This window comes from Oncorhynchus kisutch, linkage group LG19 (assembly GCF_002021735.2).
Source record: "Oncorhynchus kisutch isolate 150728-3 linkage group LG19, Okis_V2, whole genome shotgun sequence".
NCBI lineage: Eukaryota > Metazoa > Chordata > Actinopteri > Salmoniformes > Salmonidae > Oncorhynchus > Oncorhynchus kisutch.
Window position 1 is genome coordinate 23,822,637 of NC_034192.2, and position 18,052 is coordinate 23,840,688.

General features: G+C 44.0%; 1 protein-coding gene across 2 annotated transcripts in view; it reads right to left on the reverse strand.

Annotated features, from left to right (window-relative positions):
- The window catches only part of LOC116355068 (collagen alpha-2(IV) chain-like), a 66,328-nt gene that overhangs the window by 46,923 nt on the left and 1,353 nt on the right, over window positions 1–18,052 (reverse strand). For both annotated transcript variants that reach the window (XM_031798317.1, XM_031798316.1), the window contains exon 2: window positions 17,832–17,979. In XM_031798317.1, the coding sequence (XP_031654177.1) occupies window positions 17,832–17,979 (148 nt within the window). The remainder of the gene's footprint in view (window positions 1–17,831; window positions 17,980–18,052) is intronic.

The following is an 18,052-nucleotide window of genomic DNA, read 5'->3' on the forward strand; positions in this document are numbered from 1 at the left end:
TTTTCAGGGGGTGAAGCAGCACCCCTACTTCCCGTAGATATGCAATTCAGGAGAAAGGACATATTATTGGGGTACAGGCCTGGTCCGAACCAAATGCTAAACACTCGACAGGAAGTGGAGGTTAAAGGGTCAAAGCATGATGAGACTTCCTTCTACTTCATATATAGTAGTAACAGGACAGATCCAGTGACATTGTGAGGTTAGCATGCACATCAATGAACGTTAACAATCACTGTAATTTAAAGGATAAAGCACATAAAGCAAGTAAACAGTCATTAACCTGTATTTTATCACTCTGGCCTAAAGTATCCCTGTGTCATTGGGTAACGTAACCTATGATATATTTCGGAGAAACCACTCACTCACCCCCATTACGGTCTGTCTAGCAACGACCATTAGCACAAGCCACCTGTAGAAGATAAGACATTAAAGGTAGGGCCCGTGTTTGTACCAGTTGGTTTCAGAAGTAAAGAAAAGCAGACCTGGGTTCAAAACCATTTGATATCTTTTAGCGTTTGCTCTTGTCTACTTGGAGTGCCATATGGGCAGGGTTTTCACCTTTTTGACTATTCTATAGGTTCCATTGTACCACGCAGGCTCAATCAAGCCCAGATAGAGTATTACAAATTATCTGTATTTGAATCCAGGTTTGAATAAAAGCACCCAAAAAGCTAGACCCTTTCATCTGCAATCCACACATTATGTCCTATTCAGGAAATGTCTTAACAGCTGCAAGCGAACTTTCTTAATCAAAATGCAAGACAAGATCTACCACTCATGTTTTTTTAAACATGATTTAAAAAAATTGTAAGCCTATGCAATATTACCCATTAAAAACTGTTCTGTCGTAATGAGGTTTGTGCAGTAGGCTATAGGCCCAATACATTATCACTGCATATTGGCTACACTTGAATTGCCCTACCAATGTTGTTCTTTTAAAACCATTTTGAAATTATATTTAAACATTTTAGGTGTATGATCAGACTGGTAATAGATAATTTGTTGAATTACTTTTGAAGCACGGCTGAGTGAGCATAATCATTTGCTTATTTTTTTTTACTGGACTGAACCCTTAAAAAATGAATTTGTTGCAGCAAACTTCCGCAACTTTGTGGTAAATTTGCTGAAAACTAAATAGTGTGGCACCAAATGTTGACAGAAGCTTGCAAATGTTTCCCACTAGTAGTGAATCTGCGACAAATCTTTGGCAACAAAAATATTTATTGCCACTAGTGGTAAACAGTTCGCCAAAGTTTTTTTTCTGGCAGACAATTCTCTCAAGATTCAATTTGAATCTGTGGCAAACCTTGGCAACAAGTTCCAAGACCAGTAACCATTGATGACCAATCAGGACAATTAGAAACATCTATTGAAAAATGGAAACCAAGATATCTAGCTAGCTACCTAACAAAGTTGGCCGGTGAGTGTCTAACGTAATAATTCAACTTCCTAATAAACGTTAACATGTTATTAGCTAAATGATGCCCAGATAGTAATGTCATGTTGTATGGGATAGAGTGAAATGAATTTTGTTGATACCAGTTTCAATCTGTCAGCGCCACTGACTGGCTAGCGATCAGCTAGCTAACGTTAGCTATTATATTTTTGTACAATTAATGTAATAGGTAGATAGCTAACTAATGATTTGCGTACACACTTACACTACCGGTCAAAAGTTTTAGAACACCTACTCATTCAAGGGTTTTTCTTAATTTAAAAAATATATACAGTGCCTTGCGAAAGTATTCGGACCCCTTGAACTTTGCGACCTTTTGCCACATTTCAGGCTTCAAACATAAAGATATAAAACTGTATTTTTTTGTGAAGAATCAACAACAAGTGGGACACAATCATGAAGTGGAACGGCATTTATTGGATATTTCAAGCTTTTTTAACAAATCAAAAACTGAAAAATTGGGCGTGCAAAATTATCCAAGAAACAGGAGCAATTGACATTAGACCGTTGGAAATGCGTCCTTTTTTTTGTTGGTCTGGAGTCCAAATTGGAGATTTTTGGTTCCAACCGTCTTGTCTTTGTGGTGTGGATGAACGGATGATCTCCGCATGAGTATTTCCCACCGTTATGCTTTGGGGGTGCTTTTCTGGTGACACTGTCTGTGATTTATTTAGAATTCAAGGCATACTTAACCAGCATGGATACCACAGCATTCTACAGAAATACACCATCCCATCTGGTTTGGGCTTAGTGGGACTTTGTTTTCAACAGTGCAATGACCCAACAAATCAAATCAAATTTTATTTGTCACATACACATGGTTAGCAGATGTTAGTGCGAGTGTAGCGAAATGCTTGTGCTTCTAGTTCCAACAATGCAGTAATAACCAACAAGTAATCTAGCTAACAATTCCAAAACTACTACCTTATAGACACAAGTGTAAGGGGATACAGAATATGTACATAAAGATATATGAATGAGTGATGGTACAGAGCGGCATAGGCAAGATACAGTAGATGGTATTGAGTGCAGTATATACATATGAGATGAGTATGTAAACAAAGTGGCATAGTTAAAGTGGCTAGTGATACATGTATTACATAAGGATGCAGTAGATGATATAGAGTACAGTATATACATATGAGATGAATAATGTAGGGTATGTAAACATTATATTAGGTAGCATTGTTTAAAGTGGCTAGTGATATATTTTACATAATTTCCCATCAATACACTGTCTTCAACAGCCCCCGTGATATGCAGCTGTTCAGGGAAGCTAGAAACCATTATACACAGGCAGTTAGAAAAGCCAAGGCTAACTTTTTCAAGCAGAAATTTGCTTCCTGCAACACTAACTCAAAAAAGTTCTGGGACACTGTAAAGTCCATGGAGAATAAGAACACCTCCTCCCAGCTGCCCACTGCACTGAAGATAGGAAACACTGTCACCACTGATAAATCCACCATAATTGAGAATTTCAATAAGCATTTTTCTACGGCTGGCCATGCTTTCCACCTGGCTACTCCTACCCCGGACAACAGCACTGCACCCCCAACAGCAACTCGCCCAAGCCTTCCCCATTTCTCCTTCTCCCAAATCCATTCAGCTGATGTTCTGAAAGAGCTGCAAAATCTGGACCCCTACAAATCAGCCGGGCTAGACAATCTGGACCCTTTCTTTCTAAAATGATCTGCCGAAATTGTTGCCACCCCTATTACTAGCCTGTTCAACCTCTCTTTCGTGTCGTCTGAGATTCCCAAAGATTGGAAAGCAGCTGCAGTCATCCCCCTCTTCAAAGGGGGGGACACTCTTGACCCAAACTGCTACAGACCTATATCTATCCTACCGTGCCTTTCTAAGGTCTTCGAAAGCCAAGTCAACAAACAGATTACCGACCATTTCGAATCTCACCATACCTTCTCTGCTATGCAATCTGGTTTCAGAGCTGGTCATGGGTGCACCTCAGCCACGCTCAAGGTCCTAAACGATATCTTAACCGCCATCGATAAGAAACATTACTGTGCAGCCGTATTCATTGATCTGGCCAAGGCTTTCGACTCTGTCAATCACCATATCCTCATCGGCAGACTCGACACTCTTGGTTTCTCAAATGATTGCCTCGCCTGGTTCACCAACTACTTCTCTGATAGAGTTCAGTGTGTCAAATCGGAGGGTCTGCTGTCCGGACCTCTGGCAGTCTCTATGGGGGTGCCACAGGGTTCAATTCTTGGACCGACTCTCTTCTCTGTATACATCAATGAGGTCGCTCTTGCTGCTGGTGAGTCCCTGATCCACCTCTACGCAGACGACACCATTCTGTATACTTCCGGCCCTTCTTTGGACACTGTGTTAACAACCCTCCAGGCAAGCTTCAATGCCATACAACTCTCCTTCCGTGGCCTCCAATTGCTCTTAAATACAAGTAAAACTAAATGCATGCTCTTCAACCGATCGCTACCTGCACCTACCCGCCTGTCCAACATCACTACTCTGGACGGCTCTGACTTAGAATACGTGGACAACTACAAATACTTAGGTGTCTGGTTAGACTGTAAACTCTCCTTCCAGACCCATATCAAACATCTCCAATCCAAAGTTAAATCTAGAATTGGCTTCCTATTTCGCAACAAAGCATCCTTCACTCATGCTGCCAAACATACCCTTGTAAAACTGACCATCCTACCAATCCTCGACTTTGGCGATGTCATTTACAAAATAGCCTCCAATACCCTACTCAACAAATTGGATGCAGTCTATCACAGTGCAATCCGTTTTATCACCAAAGCCCCATATACTACCCACCATTGCGACCTGTACGCTCTCGTTGGCTGGCCCTCGCTTCATACTCGTCGCCAAACCCACTGGCTCCATGTCATCTACAAGACCCTGCTAGGTAAAGTCCCCCCTTATCTCAGCTCGCTGGTCACCATAGCATCTCCCACCTGTAGCACACGCTCCAGCAGGTATATCTCTCTAGTCACCCCCAAAACCAATTCTTTCTTTGGCCGCCTCTCCTTCCAGTTCTCTGCTGCCAATGACTGGAACGAACTACAAAAATCTCTGAAACTGGAAACACTTATCTCCCTCACTAGCTTTAAGCACCAACTGTCAGAGCAGCTCACAGATTACTGCACCTGTACATAGACCACCTATAATTTAGCCCAAACAACTACCTCTTTCCCAACTGTATTTAATTTTAATTAATTTATTTATTTTGCTCCTTTGCACCCCATTATTTTTATTTCTACTTTGCACATTCTTCCATTGCAAAACTACCATTCCAGTATTTTACTTGCTATATTGTATTTACTTTGCCATCATGGCCTTTTTTGCCTTTACCTCCCTTCTCACCTCATTTGCTTACATTGTATATAGACTTGTTTATACTGCATTATTGACTGTATGTTTGTTTTTACTCCATGTGTAACTCTGTGTCGTTTTATCTGTCGAACTGCTTTGCTTTATCTTGGCCAGGTCGCAATTGTAAATGAGAACTTGTTCTCAACTTGCCTACCTGGTTAAATAAAGGTAAAATAAAAAAAATAAAAAAATCTATTTCCATTATTAAAGTGGCTGGAGTTGAGTCAGTGTGTTGGCAGCAGCCACTCAATGTTAGTGGTGGCTGTTTAACAGTCTGATGGCCTTGAGATAGAAGCTGTTTTTCAGTCTCTCGGTCCCAGCTTTGATGCACCTGTGCTGACCTCGCCTTCTGGATGATAGCTGGGTGAACAGGCAGTGGCTCGGGTGGTTGTTGTCCTTGATGATCTTTATGGCCTTCCTGTGACATCGGGTGGTGTAGGTGTCCTGGAGGGCAGGTAGTTTGCCCCCGGTGATACGTTGTGCAGAGCTCACTACCCTCTGGAGAGCCTTACGGTTGTGGGCGGAGCAGTTGCCGTACCAGGCAGTGATACAGCCCAACAGGATGCTCTCGATTGTGCATCTGTAGAAGTTTGTGAGTGCTTTTGGTGACAAGCCAAATTTCTTCAGCCTCCTGAGGTTGAAGAGGCGCTGCTGCGCCTTCTTCACGATGCTGTCTGTGTGGGTGGACCAATTCAGTTTGTCTGTGATGTGTACGCCGAGGAACTTAAAACTTACTACCCTCTCCACTACTGTTCCATCGATGTGGATAGGGGGGTGTTCCCTCTGCTGTTACCTGAAGTCCACAATCATCTACTTAGTTTTGTTGACGTTGAGTGTGAGGTTATTTTCCTGACACCACACTCCGAGGGCCCTCACCTCCTCCCTGTAGGCCGTCTCGTCGTTGTTGGTAATCAAGCGTACCACTGTTGTGTCGTCCTCAAACTTGATGATTGAGTTGGAGGCGTGCGTGGCCACGCAGTCGTGGGTGAACAGGGAGTACAGGAGAGGGCTCAGAACGCACCCTTGTGGGGCCCCAGTGTTGAGGATCAGCGGGGTGAAAATGTTGTTGCCTACCCTCACCACCTGGGGGCGGCCCGTCAGGAAGTCCAGTACCCAGTTGCACAGGGCGGGGTCGAGACCCAGGGTCTCGAGCTTGATGACGAGCTTGGAGGGCACTATGGTGTTAAATGCCGAGCTGTAGTCGATGAACAGCATTCTCACATAGGTATTCCTCTTGGCCAGATGGGTTAGGGCAGTGTGCAATGTGGTTGAGATTGCATCGTCTGTGGACCTATTTGGGCGGTAAGCAAATTGGAGTGGGTCTAGGGTGTCAGGTAGGGTGGAGGTGATATGGTCCTTGACTAGTCTCTCAAAGCACTTCATGATGACGGAAGTGAGTGCTAAGGGGCGGTAGTCGTTTAGCTCAGTTACCTTAGCTTTCTTGGGAACAGGAACAATGGGGGGGTTGACACGTTTAAATGTTTTCCTCACGTCGGCTGCAGTGAAGGAGAGTCCGCATGTTTTAGTTGCAGGCCGTGTCAGTGGCACTGTATTGTCCTCAAAGCGGGCAAAAAAGTTATTTAGTCTGCCTGGGAGCAAGACATCCTGGTCCGTGACGGGGCTGGTTTTCTTTTTGTAATCCGTGATTGACTGTAGACCCAGCCACATACCTCTTGTGTCTGAGCGTTGAATTGAGATTCTACTTTGTCTCTATACTGACGCTTAGCTTGTTTGATTGCCTTGCGGAGGGAATAGTTACACTGTTTGTATTCGGTCATGTTTCCAGTCACCTTGCCCTGATTAAAAGCAGTGGTTCACGCTTTCAGTTTCATGCGAATGCTGCCATCAATCCATGGTTTCTGGTTAGGGAATGTTTTAATCGTTGCTATGGGAACAACATATTCAACGCACGTTCTAATGAACTCACACACCGAATCAGCGTATTCGTCAATGTTGTTGTCTGACGCAATACGGAACATATCCCAGTCCACGTGATGGAAGCAGTCTTGGAGTGTGGAATCAGAATGGTCGGACCAGCGTTGAACAGACCTCAGCGTGGGAGCTTCTTGTTTTAGTTTCTGTCTGTAGGCAGGGATCAACAAAATGGAGTCATGGTCAGCTTTTCCGAAAGGAGAGCGGAGCAGGGCCTTATATGCGTCGCGGAAGTTGGAATAGCAATGATCCAAGGTTTTTCCAGCCCTGGTTGCGCAATCGATATGCTGATAAAATTTAGGGAGTCTTGTTTTCAGATTAGCCTTGTTAAAATCCCCAGCTACAATGAATGCAGCCTCCGGATATAAGGATTCCAGTTTGCAAAGAGTCAAATAAAGTTAGTTCAGAGCCATCGATGTGTCTGCTTGGGGGGGAATATATACGGCTGTGATTATAATCGAAGAGAATTCCCTTGGTAGATAATGCGGTCGACATTTGTTTGTGAGGAATTCTAAATCAGGTGAACAGAAGGACTTGAGTTCCTGTATGTTGTTGGGGCCACACCACGTCACGTTAACCATAAAGCATACGCCCCCGCCCCTCTTCTTACCAGAAAGATGTTTGTTTCTGTCGGCGCGATGCGTGGAGAAACCAGCTGGCTGCACCGACTCCGATAGCGTCTCTCCAGTGAGCCATGTTTCCGTGAAGCAAAGAACGTTACAGTCTCTGATGTCCCTCTGGAATGCTACCCTTGCTCGGATTTCATCAACCTTGTTGTCAAGAGACTGGACATTGGCGAGGAGAATGCTAGGGAGTGGTGCACGGTGTGCCCGTCTCCGGAGTCTGACCAGAAGACCGCTTCGTTTTCCCCTTTTACGAAGTAGTTTTTTGGGGTCGCCGGCTGGGATCCATTCCGTTGTCCTGGGTGAAAGGCAGAACACAGGATCCGCTTCGCGAAAGTCATATTCTTGGTCGTACTGATGGTGAGTTGACGCTGCTCTTATGTTCAGTAGTTCTTCTCGACTGTATGTAATGAAATCTAAGATGACCTGGGGTACCAATGTAAGAAATAACACGTAAAAAAACAAAAAACTGCATAGTTTCCTAGGAACGCGAAGCGAGGCGGCCATCTCTGCCGGCGCCGGAAGTAGAGAGAGAGACACCTCCAGGCTGTGTAAAGGCTATTTTACCAAGAAGGAGAGTGATGGAGTGCTGCATCAGATGACCTGGCCTCCACAATCCCCCGACCTCAACCAAATTGAGATGGTGTGGGATGAGTCGGACCGCAGAGTGAAGGAAAAGCAGCCAACAAGTGCTCAGCATATGTGAGAACTCCTTCAAGACTATTGGAAAATCAATCCGGGTGAAGCCGGTTGAGAGAATACCAAGAGTGTTCAAAGCTGTCATCAAGGCAAAATATAAAATATATTTAGATTTATGTTGGTTATTTAATTAGTCCATATGTGTTATTTCACAGTATTTGTCACACCCTGATCTGTTTCACCTGTCTTTGTGATTGTCTCTACCCCCCTCCAGGTGTCGCCCATCTTCCCCATGATCCCCTGTGTATTTATACCTGTGTTCTCTGTTTGTCTGTTGCCAGTTTGTCTTGTTTGTCAAGTCAACCAGCGTTTTTTTGTCTCAGCGCCTTTTCCTTAGTCTCTCTTTTTCTCGCCCTCCTGGTTTTGACCCTTGCCTGTCCTGTCTCTGAGCCAGCCTGCCTGACCACTCTACTTGCTCCTGAGCCTGCCTGCCATCCTGTACCCTTTCCCCACCTCTGAATTACCTCCATCTGCCTGACCCGACCCTGAGCCTGTCTTGCCGTCCTGTACCTTTCCCCCACTACTCTGGTTATCGACCGCTGCCTGCCTTGACCTGTCATTTCCCTGCCTGTTGCTGTAATAAACATTGTTACTTCGACAGTCTGCATTTCCGGTCACAACTAGCAGACTTGTTTATGTGTTGCTGTGCGTTACTTTGCTACCAACTTTACGGTTTTTACTTTTTAATTACCGTTTATATTTTTGTTTTTTCCCTTACTCAACTTTTTTTTCATTCAACTTTCATTCAACTTTTTCACTCCGGACGCTTTATCTGGACGTGGTTCATCAGGACCTCCAACAGCCGAAGCTAAGTAGTAACATTAACATGATGCCTTCTAATTGCAGTCGCTGTACTCATAATCTACAGGAGAACGATCGCCTTACGAAGATAGCTGTGGAAGATAGCTGTGTTGCAAGCCCAGCTTCACACGCAATCGTTAGGCAATGGTAATTTCAGTGTAGGAAAGGATGAAACAGCGTCTGTGCCACCAGTAAGTACAGATAGTAACGTTAGTATAAATCCCCTATAAAATCCCCTCGCACGGTCCCCGCAGCCGGACAACTTTCTCATGGTTTCTGTAGGGAAATGCTGTAGGAATGCTCAACCGGTGTCGCTCATTCAGCCGACAGAATCTTTCAACCGGTTTTCCCCATTAAGCGGGGAGCCGGTGTCTGAGGCTGAGCCTTTTCTTGTCTCTACTCCTCCCGTTACGGGGTCTGAGACGCCTAAGCTTCCCACCATTAGCTCTGACAAATTGAAAACCCTAGTCATTGGCGACTCCATTACCCGCAGTATTAGACTTAAAACGAATCATCCAGCGATCACACACTGTTTACCAGGGGGCAGGGCTACCGACGTTAAGGCTAATCTGAAGATGGTGCTGGCTAAAGCTAAAACTAGCGAGTATAGAGAGTATAGAGATATTGTTATCCACGTCGGCACCAACGATGTTAGGATGAAACAGTCAGAGGTCACCAAGTGCAACATAGCTTCAGCGTGTAAATCAACTAGAAAGATGTGTCGGCATCGAGTAATTGTCTCTGGCCCCCTCCCAGTTGTGGGGGGGTGATGAGCTCCACAGCAGAGTCTCACAACTCAATCGCTGGTTGAAAACTGTTTTCTGCCCCTCCCAAAAGATAGAATTTGTAGATAATTGGCCCTCTTTCTGGGACTCACGCACAAACAGGACCAAGCCTGGCCTGCTGAGGAGTGATGGACTTCATCCTAGCTGGAGGGGTGCTCTCATCTTATCTACCAACATAGACGGGGCTCTAACTCCTCTAGCTCCACAATGAAATAGTGTGCAGGCCAGGCAGCAGGCTGTTAGCCAGCCTGCCAGCTTAGTGGAGTCTGCCACTAGCACAGTCAGAGTAGTCAGCTCAGCTATCCCCATTGAGACCGTGTCTGTGCCTCGACCTGGGTTGGGCAAAACTTAACATGGTGGTGTTTGCCTCAGCAATCTCACTAAGATAAAGACCTCCTCCATTCCTGTCATTATTGAAAGAGATCGTGATACCTCACATCTCAAAATAGGGCTACTTAATGTTAGATCCCTTACTTCAAAGGCAATTATAGTTAATGAATTAATCACTGATTATAATCTTGATGTGATTGGCCTGACTGAAACATGGCTTAAGCTGATGAATTTACTGTGTTTAATGAGGCCTCACCTCCTGGTTATACTAGTGACCATATCCCCCGTGCATCCCGCAAAGGCGGCTGTGTTGCTAACATTTACGAGAGCAAATTTCAATTTGCAAGGCGTTTTCATCTTTTGAGCTTCTAGTCATGAAATCTATGCAGCCTACTCAATCACTTTTTATAGCTACTGTTTACAGGCCTCCTGGGCCATATACAGCGTTCCACATTGAGTTCCCTGAATTCCTATCGGGCCTTGTAGTCATAGCAGATAATATTCAAATATTTTGTAACTTTTTAATATTCACATGGAAAAGTCCACAGACCCACTCCAAAAGGCTTTCGGAGCCATCATCGACTCTCTGGACCGACTCACTGTCACAGTCATACTCTGGACCTAGTTTGGTCCCATGGAATAAATGTTGTGGATTTGAATGTTTTTCCTCATAATCCTGGACTATCGGACCACCATTTTATTACATTTGCAATTGCAACAAATAACCTGCTCAGACCCCAACCAAGGAGCATCAAAAGTCACAGACAACACAAAGATTCCTTGATGCCCTTCCAGACTCCCTCTGCCTACCCAAGGACGTCAGAGGACAAAAATCAGTTAACCACCTAACTGAGGAACTCAATTTAACCTTGCGCAATACCCTAGATGCAGTTGCACCCCTAAAAACTAAAAACATTTCTCATAAGAAACTAGCTCCCTGGTATACAGAAAATACCCGAGCTCTGAAGCAAGCTTCCAGAAAATTGGAAAGGAAATTGCGCCACACCAAACTGGAAGTCTTCCGACTAGCTTGGAAAGACAGTACCGTGCAATATCGAAGAGCCCTTACTGCTGCTCGATCATCCTATTTTTCCAACTTAATTGAGGAAAATAAGAACAATCCACAATTTATTTTTGATACTGTCGCAACGCTAACTAAAAAGCAGCATTCCCCAAGTGAGGATGGCTTTCACTTTAGCAGTAATAAATTCATGAACTTCTTTGAGGAAAAGATCATGATAATTAGAAAGCAAATTACGGACTCCTTTTTAAATCTGCTTATTCCTTCAAAGATCAGTTGTTCTGAGTCTGCACAACTCTGCCAGGACCTAGGATCAAGAGAGACACTCACATGTTTTAGTACTATATCTCTTGACACAATGATGAAAATAATCATGGCCTCTAAATCTTCAAGCTGCATACTGGACCCTATTCCAACTAAACTACTGAAAGAGCTGCTTCCTGTGCTTGGCCCTCCTATGTTGAACATAATAAACAGCTCTCTATCCACCGGATGTGTACCAAACTCACTAAAAGTGGCAGTAATAAATCCTCTCTTGAAAAAGCCAAACCTTGACCCAGAAAATATAAAAAACTATTGGCCTATTTCGAATCTTCCATTCCTCTCAAAATGTTTAGAAAAGGCTGTTGCGCAAAACTCACTGCCTTCCTGAAGACAAACAATGTATACGAAATGCTTGAGTCTGGTTGTAGACCCCATCATAGCACTGAGACTGCACTTGTGAAGGTGGTAAATTACCATTTAATGGCAGCAGACCGAGGCTCTGCATCTGTCCTCGTGCTCATAGACCTTAGTGCTGCTTTTGATACCATCGATCACCACATTCTTTTGGAGAGATTGGAAACCCAAATTGGTCTACACGGACAAGTTCTGACCTGGTTTAGATCTTGTCTGTCAGAAAGATATCAGTTTGTCTCTGTGAATGGCTTGTCCTCTGACAAATCAACTGTACATTTTGGTGTTTCTCAAGGTTCCGTTTTAGGACCACTATTGTTTTCACTATATATTTTACCTCTTGGGGATGTCATTCAAAAACATAATGTTAACTTTCACTGCTATGCGGATGACACACAGCTGTACATTTCAATGAAACATGGTGAAGCCCCAAAATTGCCCTCGCTGGAAGCCTGTGTTTCAGACATAAGGAAGTGGTTGGCTGCAAACTTTCTACTTTTAAACTCAGACAAAACAGAGATGCTTGTTCTAGGTCCCAAGAAACAAAGAGATCTTCTGTTGAATCTGACAAATAATCTTAATGTTTGTACAGTCGCCTCAAATAAAATGTGAAGGACCTCGGCGTTACTCTGGACCCTGATCTCTCTTTTGACGAACATATCAAGACTGTTTCAAGGACAGCTTTTTTCCATCTAAGTAACATTGCAAAAATCAGAAACTTTCTGCCCAAAAATGATGCAGAAAAATTCATCCATGCTTTTGTCACTTCTAGGTTAGACTACTGCAATGCTCTATTTTCCGGCTACCCGGATAAAGCACTAAATAAACTTCAGTTAGTGCTAAATACGGCTGCTAGAATCCTGACTAGAACCAAAATATTTGATCATATTACTCCAGTGCTAGCCTCTCTACACTGGCTTCCTGTCAAAGCAAGGGCTGATTTCAAGGTTTTACTGCTAACCTACAAAGCATTACATGGGCTTGCTCCTACCTATCTCTCTGATTTGGTCCTGCCGTACATACCTACACGTACGCTACGGTCACAAGACGCAGGCCTCCTAATTGTCCCTAGAATTTCTAAGCAAACAGCTGGAGGCAGGGCTTTCTCCTATAGAGCTCCATTATTATGGAACGGTCTGCCTACCCATGTCAGAGACGCAAACTCGGTCTCAACCTTTAAGTCTTTACTGAAGACTCATCTCTTCAGTGGGTCATATGATTGAGTGTAGTCTGGCCCAGGAGTGGGAAGGTGAACGGAAAGGCTCTGGAGCAACGAACCGCCCTTGCTGTCTCTGCCTGGCCGGTTCCCCTCTTTCCACTGGGATTCTCTGCCTCTAACCCAATTACAGGGGCGGAGTCACTGGCTTACTGGTGCTCTTTCATGCCCTCCCTAGGAGGGGTGCGTCACTTGAGTGGGTTGAGTCACTGATGTGATCTTCCTGTCTGGGTTGGCGCCCCCCCTTGGGTTGTGCCGTGCATCATTGTGGGCTATACTCGGCCTTATCTCAGGATGGTAAGTTGGTGGTTGAAGATATCCCTCTAGTGGTGTGGGGGCTGTGCTTTGGCAAAGTAGGTGGGGTTATATCCTTCCTGTTTGGCCCTGTCCGAGAGAATCATTGGATGGGGCCACCGTGTCTCCTGACCCCTCCTGTCTCAGCCTCCAAAATGTATGCTGCAGTAGTTTATGAGTACTTCTCCTGTCTTATCTGGTGTCCTGTGTAAATTTAAGTATGATCTCTCTAATTCTCTCTTTCTTTCTCTCTCTCGGAGGACCTGAGCCTTTAGGACCATGCCTCAGGACTACCTGGCATGATGACTCCTTGCTGTCCCCAGTCCACCTGCCGTGCTGCTGCTCCAGTTTCAACTGTTCTGCCTGTGATTATTATTATTTGACCATGCTGGTCATTTCTGAACATTTGAACATCTTGGCCATGTTCTGTTATAATCTCCACCCGGCACAGCCAGAAGATAGCCTGGTTCCTCTTTAGGTTTCTTCCTAGGTTTTGGCCTTTCTAGGGAGTTTTTCCTAGCCACCGTGCTTCTACACCTGCATTGCTTGCTGTTTGGGGTTTTAGGCTGGGTTTCTGTACAGCATTTTGAGATATCAGCTGATGTACGAAGGGCTATATATATACATTTGATTTGATTTGATGTAGTGTTTGTGTTGGGGTGTCAGTGTTTGTGCATAGTCAGTGCAAAAAAGGGTCAATGCAGGTAGTCCGGGTAGCCATTTGATTTAGCAGCCTTGTTTAGCAGTTATGGGTTTGGGGTAGAAGCTGTTCAGGGTCCTGTTGGTTCCAGACTGGTGGTCTGGTACCGCTTGCCATGCTGTAGAAGAGAGAACAGTTTATGGCTTGGGTGGCTGGAGTCTTTGAAAAAATGTTGGGCCTTGCTCTGACACCACTTCCTATAGAGGTCCTGGATGACAGGGAGCTCGGTCCCAGTGATGTCCACATCAAGTTCAGCTGAAGTTCATGCAGGCAATGCAAATAAATTATAATAAATTCAATATTGTATCTTGATTGTGTAGGGAAGGGAGGGGGTGGGATGGTAGGGAAGACAAAAATATATAAGCAAAATTGAAATTAGGCTTACACTGAAAATAAAAAATGACCAAGCTGCTGGGTCAATCCCCCAACCCAATGTGCTGTGTTTACGTCACCACCCAACACACTGGGTTGTTTTAACCCAACAATATAGTGTAATTTACCCAGCAGCTGGATCAAGTGTTCAACTCAAGGTGCTGGGTTAGAAGCACAACCCAACCCAACTGGGTTGAATTAAGCCAATGCTGTGTTTGGCCAGTGCCATAAAACTAATTTGCATGGGAAAATATGAGCTTTCCGCAAATTTGCGACAAAATGGCCAAAGGTTTGCCACAACTGTTTGCCAGTTGGTAAGGGATGGCCTGCATCTGATGGTCAGTCTGAGGGGAGGGAGCAGCGGTGAGGCTGCCTCTCACCTGACTCATCGTCCCTCCTCTCTCCGTCCCTCCACTGAGAAAAGGGGACACAGTATGACAGCTGATTGTGAAACTTAAGTCGCAATGCATTATTTCTGCCTCATGCACCAATTCATGTTGCAATATTCCTCTATATTAAAAAAGACACAAGTCGCAAATAATAACATTGCAAGCTTATCGAAACACTTTGTTATACTCATAAATTACAGCTGCAGTGCTGGTTGTAGCGTGAGTGGAAGTAGGAAAAACACACATTTTATGGCTTAGAAAACTGTTGAACAAAGTGTTGACAGTGCTGAATAACAACTTAAACATGAGCTTACTCATAAAAACAGCATGAGGAAACTGTGCAGATAGTTATCTGAGCTATCTGATTGGCCAGCGGTAGGCCTATTGTTGCACTTGATTTGCTCTCTATGGCCTGCCGGGTAGGCTGAGTTTGTCGTGGAAATATTGGTCCAAATATTTCTCAGATACCGGAACTCGTGATTTCAAATAGACTTTATTACAAAAGTAACAGGAGCCGAGCAATTCCATGGAACAACTGACCTCTCTAGTCTCAGCACTCTGCTTTTATACAGTTGTACCCTTACATAACACACATGGTCACTCCTCTTTTTGTAAATTATTAACACCCCTTGGCTTTTCGCCACTATTATCTTCCTGTCTCGCATCTGGCTTGTCCACACCCACTTCTGACTGATTCATGCTCGTTTTAGATTATATTGGTGGTGTCACCATAGTGCTAATACAAAATATAATACATGTATTACATATATATGTTCCCAACATACGTGTTTGTCTAATATTATTTGATTAGTACATCTTCTTATTACAGATACATGGCTTGTGGTGCCTGTATTACTTAACTAAGGTACACATTTCTGCTTACGTTCTGTTTGTACATGTCTAGTGATTAACTCCATGTTGATCCAGCCTTGTACACTCCCATGGATTCTGGTTACATTTGGTATTTACATGTCTAATGGTTAACTCTATGTTCATCCAGCTCTGTACATTCACCTGGGCTCAGCCTTTATTCTGCTTACACATGTCTACTAATTAATCCTATGTTGATTCTGCTCACTACTTCTGGGAGAACAGTCTAGGTACTGGAAAATCGCCATATTACTGGACATAATCCAAGTTCTACCTTCCGAAACATGAAATAGTTACAAATGGGAACACTTTCCCTTCCCGGCACTAGGGCTGCTGAATCAAGTGCACCTAACGGCAACAGCGTGAAACGAATAAAACTAATAGGAATGCAAGGCTTTATCATTGGGTTTTTTACAGAAATGTTTGGAGATCGACTAGGAATGCCTTAGGGTATATGCTATAGAGCAGTGGCACCAACCGTTTCTGAGTCAAGATCACTTTCTGAGTCAAAATGCAAGCAGAGATCTACTGCTCAGATTTTCTTTAAACATGACTTGGTGGCCTCCCGAGTGGCACAGTGGTGGTCTAAGGCACTGCATCACAGTTGCTAGCTGTGCCACTAGAGATCCTGGTTTGAAAACAGGAGACCCATGCGACCGGGAGACCCATGGGGCGGCGCAGAATTGGCCCAGCATTGTCTGGGTTAGGGAGGGTTTGTCCGGCAGGGATGTCCTTCTACCATTGCTCTCTTGCAACTCCTGTGGCGGGCTGGGCGCATACACACTGATACGGTTGCCATGTGTACAGTGTGTCCTCCAACACATTGGTGTGGCTGGCTTCTGGGTTAAGTGGGCATTGTGTCAAGAAGCACTCTGGTTTGGTTGGGTTGTGTTTCGGGGGACGCATGGCTCTTGACCTTCGCCTCTCCCGAGTCTGTATGGGATTTGCAGCAATGAGACAAGACTGTACCTCCAATTGGATACCACGAAATTGGTGTAAAAGCAAAAATATAACAAATTAAATATTAAATATACACATGACTTAAGCCTATGCAACATTAACCAAATAAAAACAGTTATGTAGCAATGAGGTTTGTGCAGTAGGCTAAAGGCCCACTGCATTTTCACTGCATATTGGCTATGCTAGAATTGCCCTGACAATGTTGTTCTTCTCAGACAATTTTTTTATTATATTTTAAATTACATTGGTAATAGATCATTTGTTGTATTACTTGTGAGAAACAGCTAAGTGAGCATCTGATGGTCAGTCTGAGGGGAGGGAGGCTTTATTGTTTTTTTTTTTACAGACATTTTTGGTGATTAACTAGGAATGGCTTGGAGATCAACCAGTCAATCACGATAGACCGGTTGGTGACCACTGCCCTAGGGTCTATGCTATAGAACAGTGGTCACCAACATTTTCTGGGTCAAGATTACTTTCTGAGTCAAAACGCATGCCGAGATCTACTGCTCAGATTTTTCTAAACGTTACTTAAAAATCGTAAGCCTATGCAACATTAACCAATTAAAACGGCATATTGTCTATGCTTGAACTGCCCTGGCAATATTGTTCTTCTCAGACCATTTAGAAATGATATACCATTTAAATTATACGATCGTACTGGTAATAGATCATTTGTTGTATTACTTGTGAGGCACAGCTACTGTAAATGAGCATTATAATTTCATTGGAGATTGACCAGTGATCGACCAGTTGGTGACCACAAGTAATTGGAAATGTAATAAATATCATGGCCAGAACCTTTTTTGTTGTTGCTGGTACAAGGGAACTTTTTTATCCTAGAGTTGTGTGAATTGTGTGTGTGTGTGTGAGAGAAACGATGGGCTCTGACGAAATGGAGATGAATAGGGGTACAAACAAAATTATGATGTTTCCTACACCTAGCCCTCCAATAGACCCAGGGGAGCTTCCTCTATATTGCTATACCTGTCTGACTCCTTCAGATCTGCAAACACATAAAAGTGGAAGGTGCTAGTTGGGGGAAGGGTCAGAGGAGGATGGTGAGGGGAAGACAGCTCCTAATAATGGCTGGAACTGAGTGAATGGAATGGAAACCATGTGTTTGATAATACCATTCAATTGATTCTGTTCCAGCCATTATTATGAGCCTGTCCTCCGATTTAAAGTGCCACCAGCCACCATGCTGGGAAGGGACTATGGGTTGTTTTGGCCAAGGACGAGGAAAATGAGATTTGGAGAAGATGAAAGCTGGAGAAGATGAGAATGGAAGGAGATGAGAGAAAATGAGACAATGGGATCATCATAAGATGTGAGTTGGTAATCTGACCAGAGAGATTTTGGCCCAGGTGGTGCAGCAGGTAGAGACCATCATCTCTGCCACTTAGGGCGTGTCCTGCCTCCAGACATGCCCATGACCTCTGCCTTGCCTCTGATTGGTGTAACACCAACAATGTGACTCTGCCTCTCGACCTCTCCTGTGATATAAACAAACAATGATAAGAGACAAAATACTCTCAGATAGGAAGGCAGATAGAGTAAATTGATGCA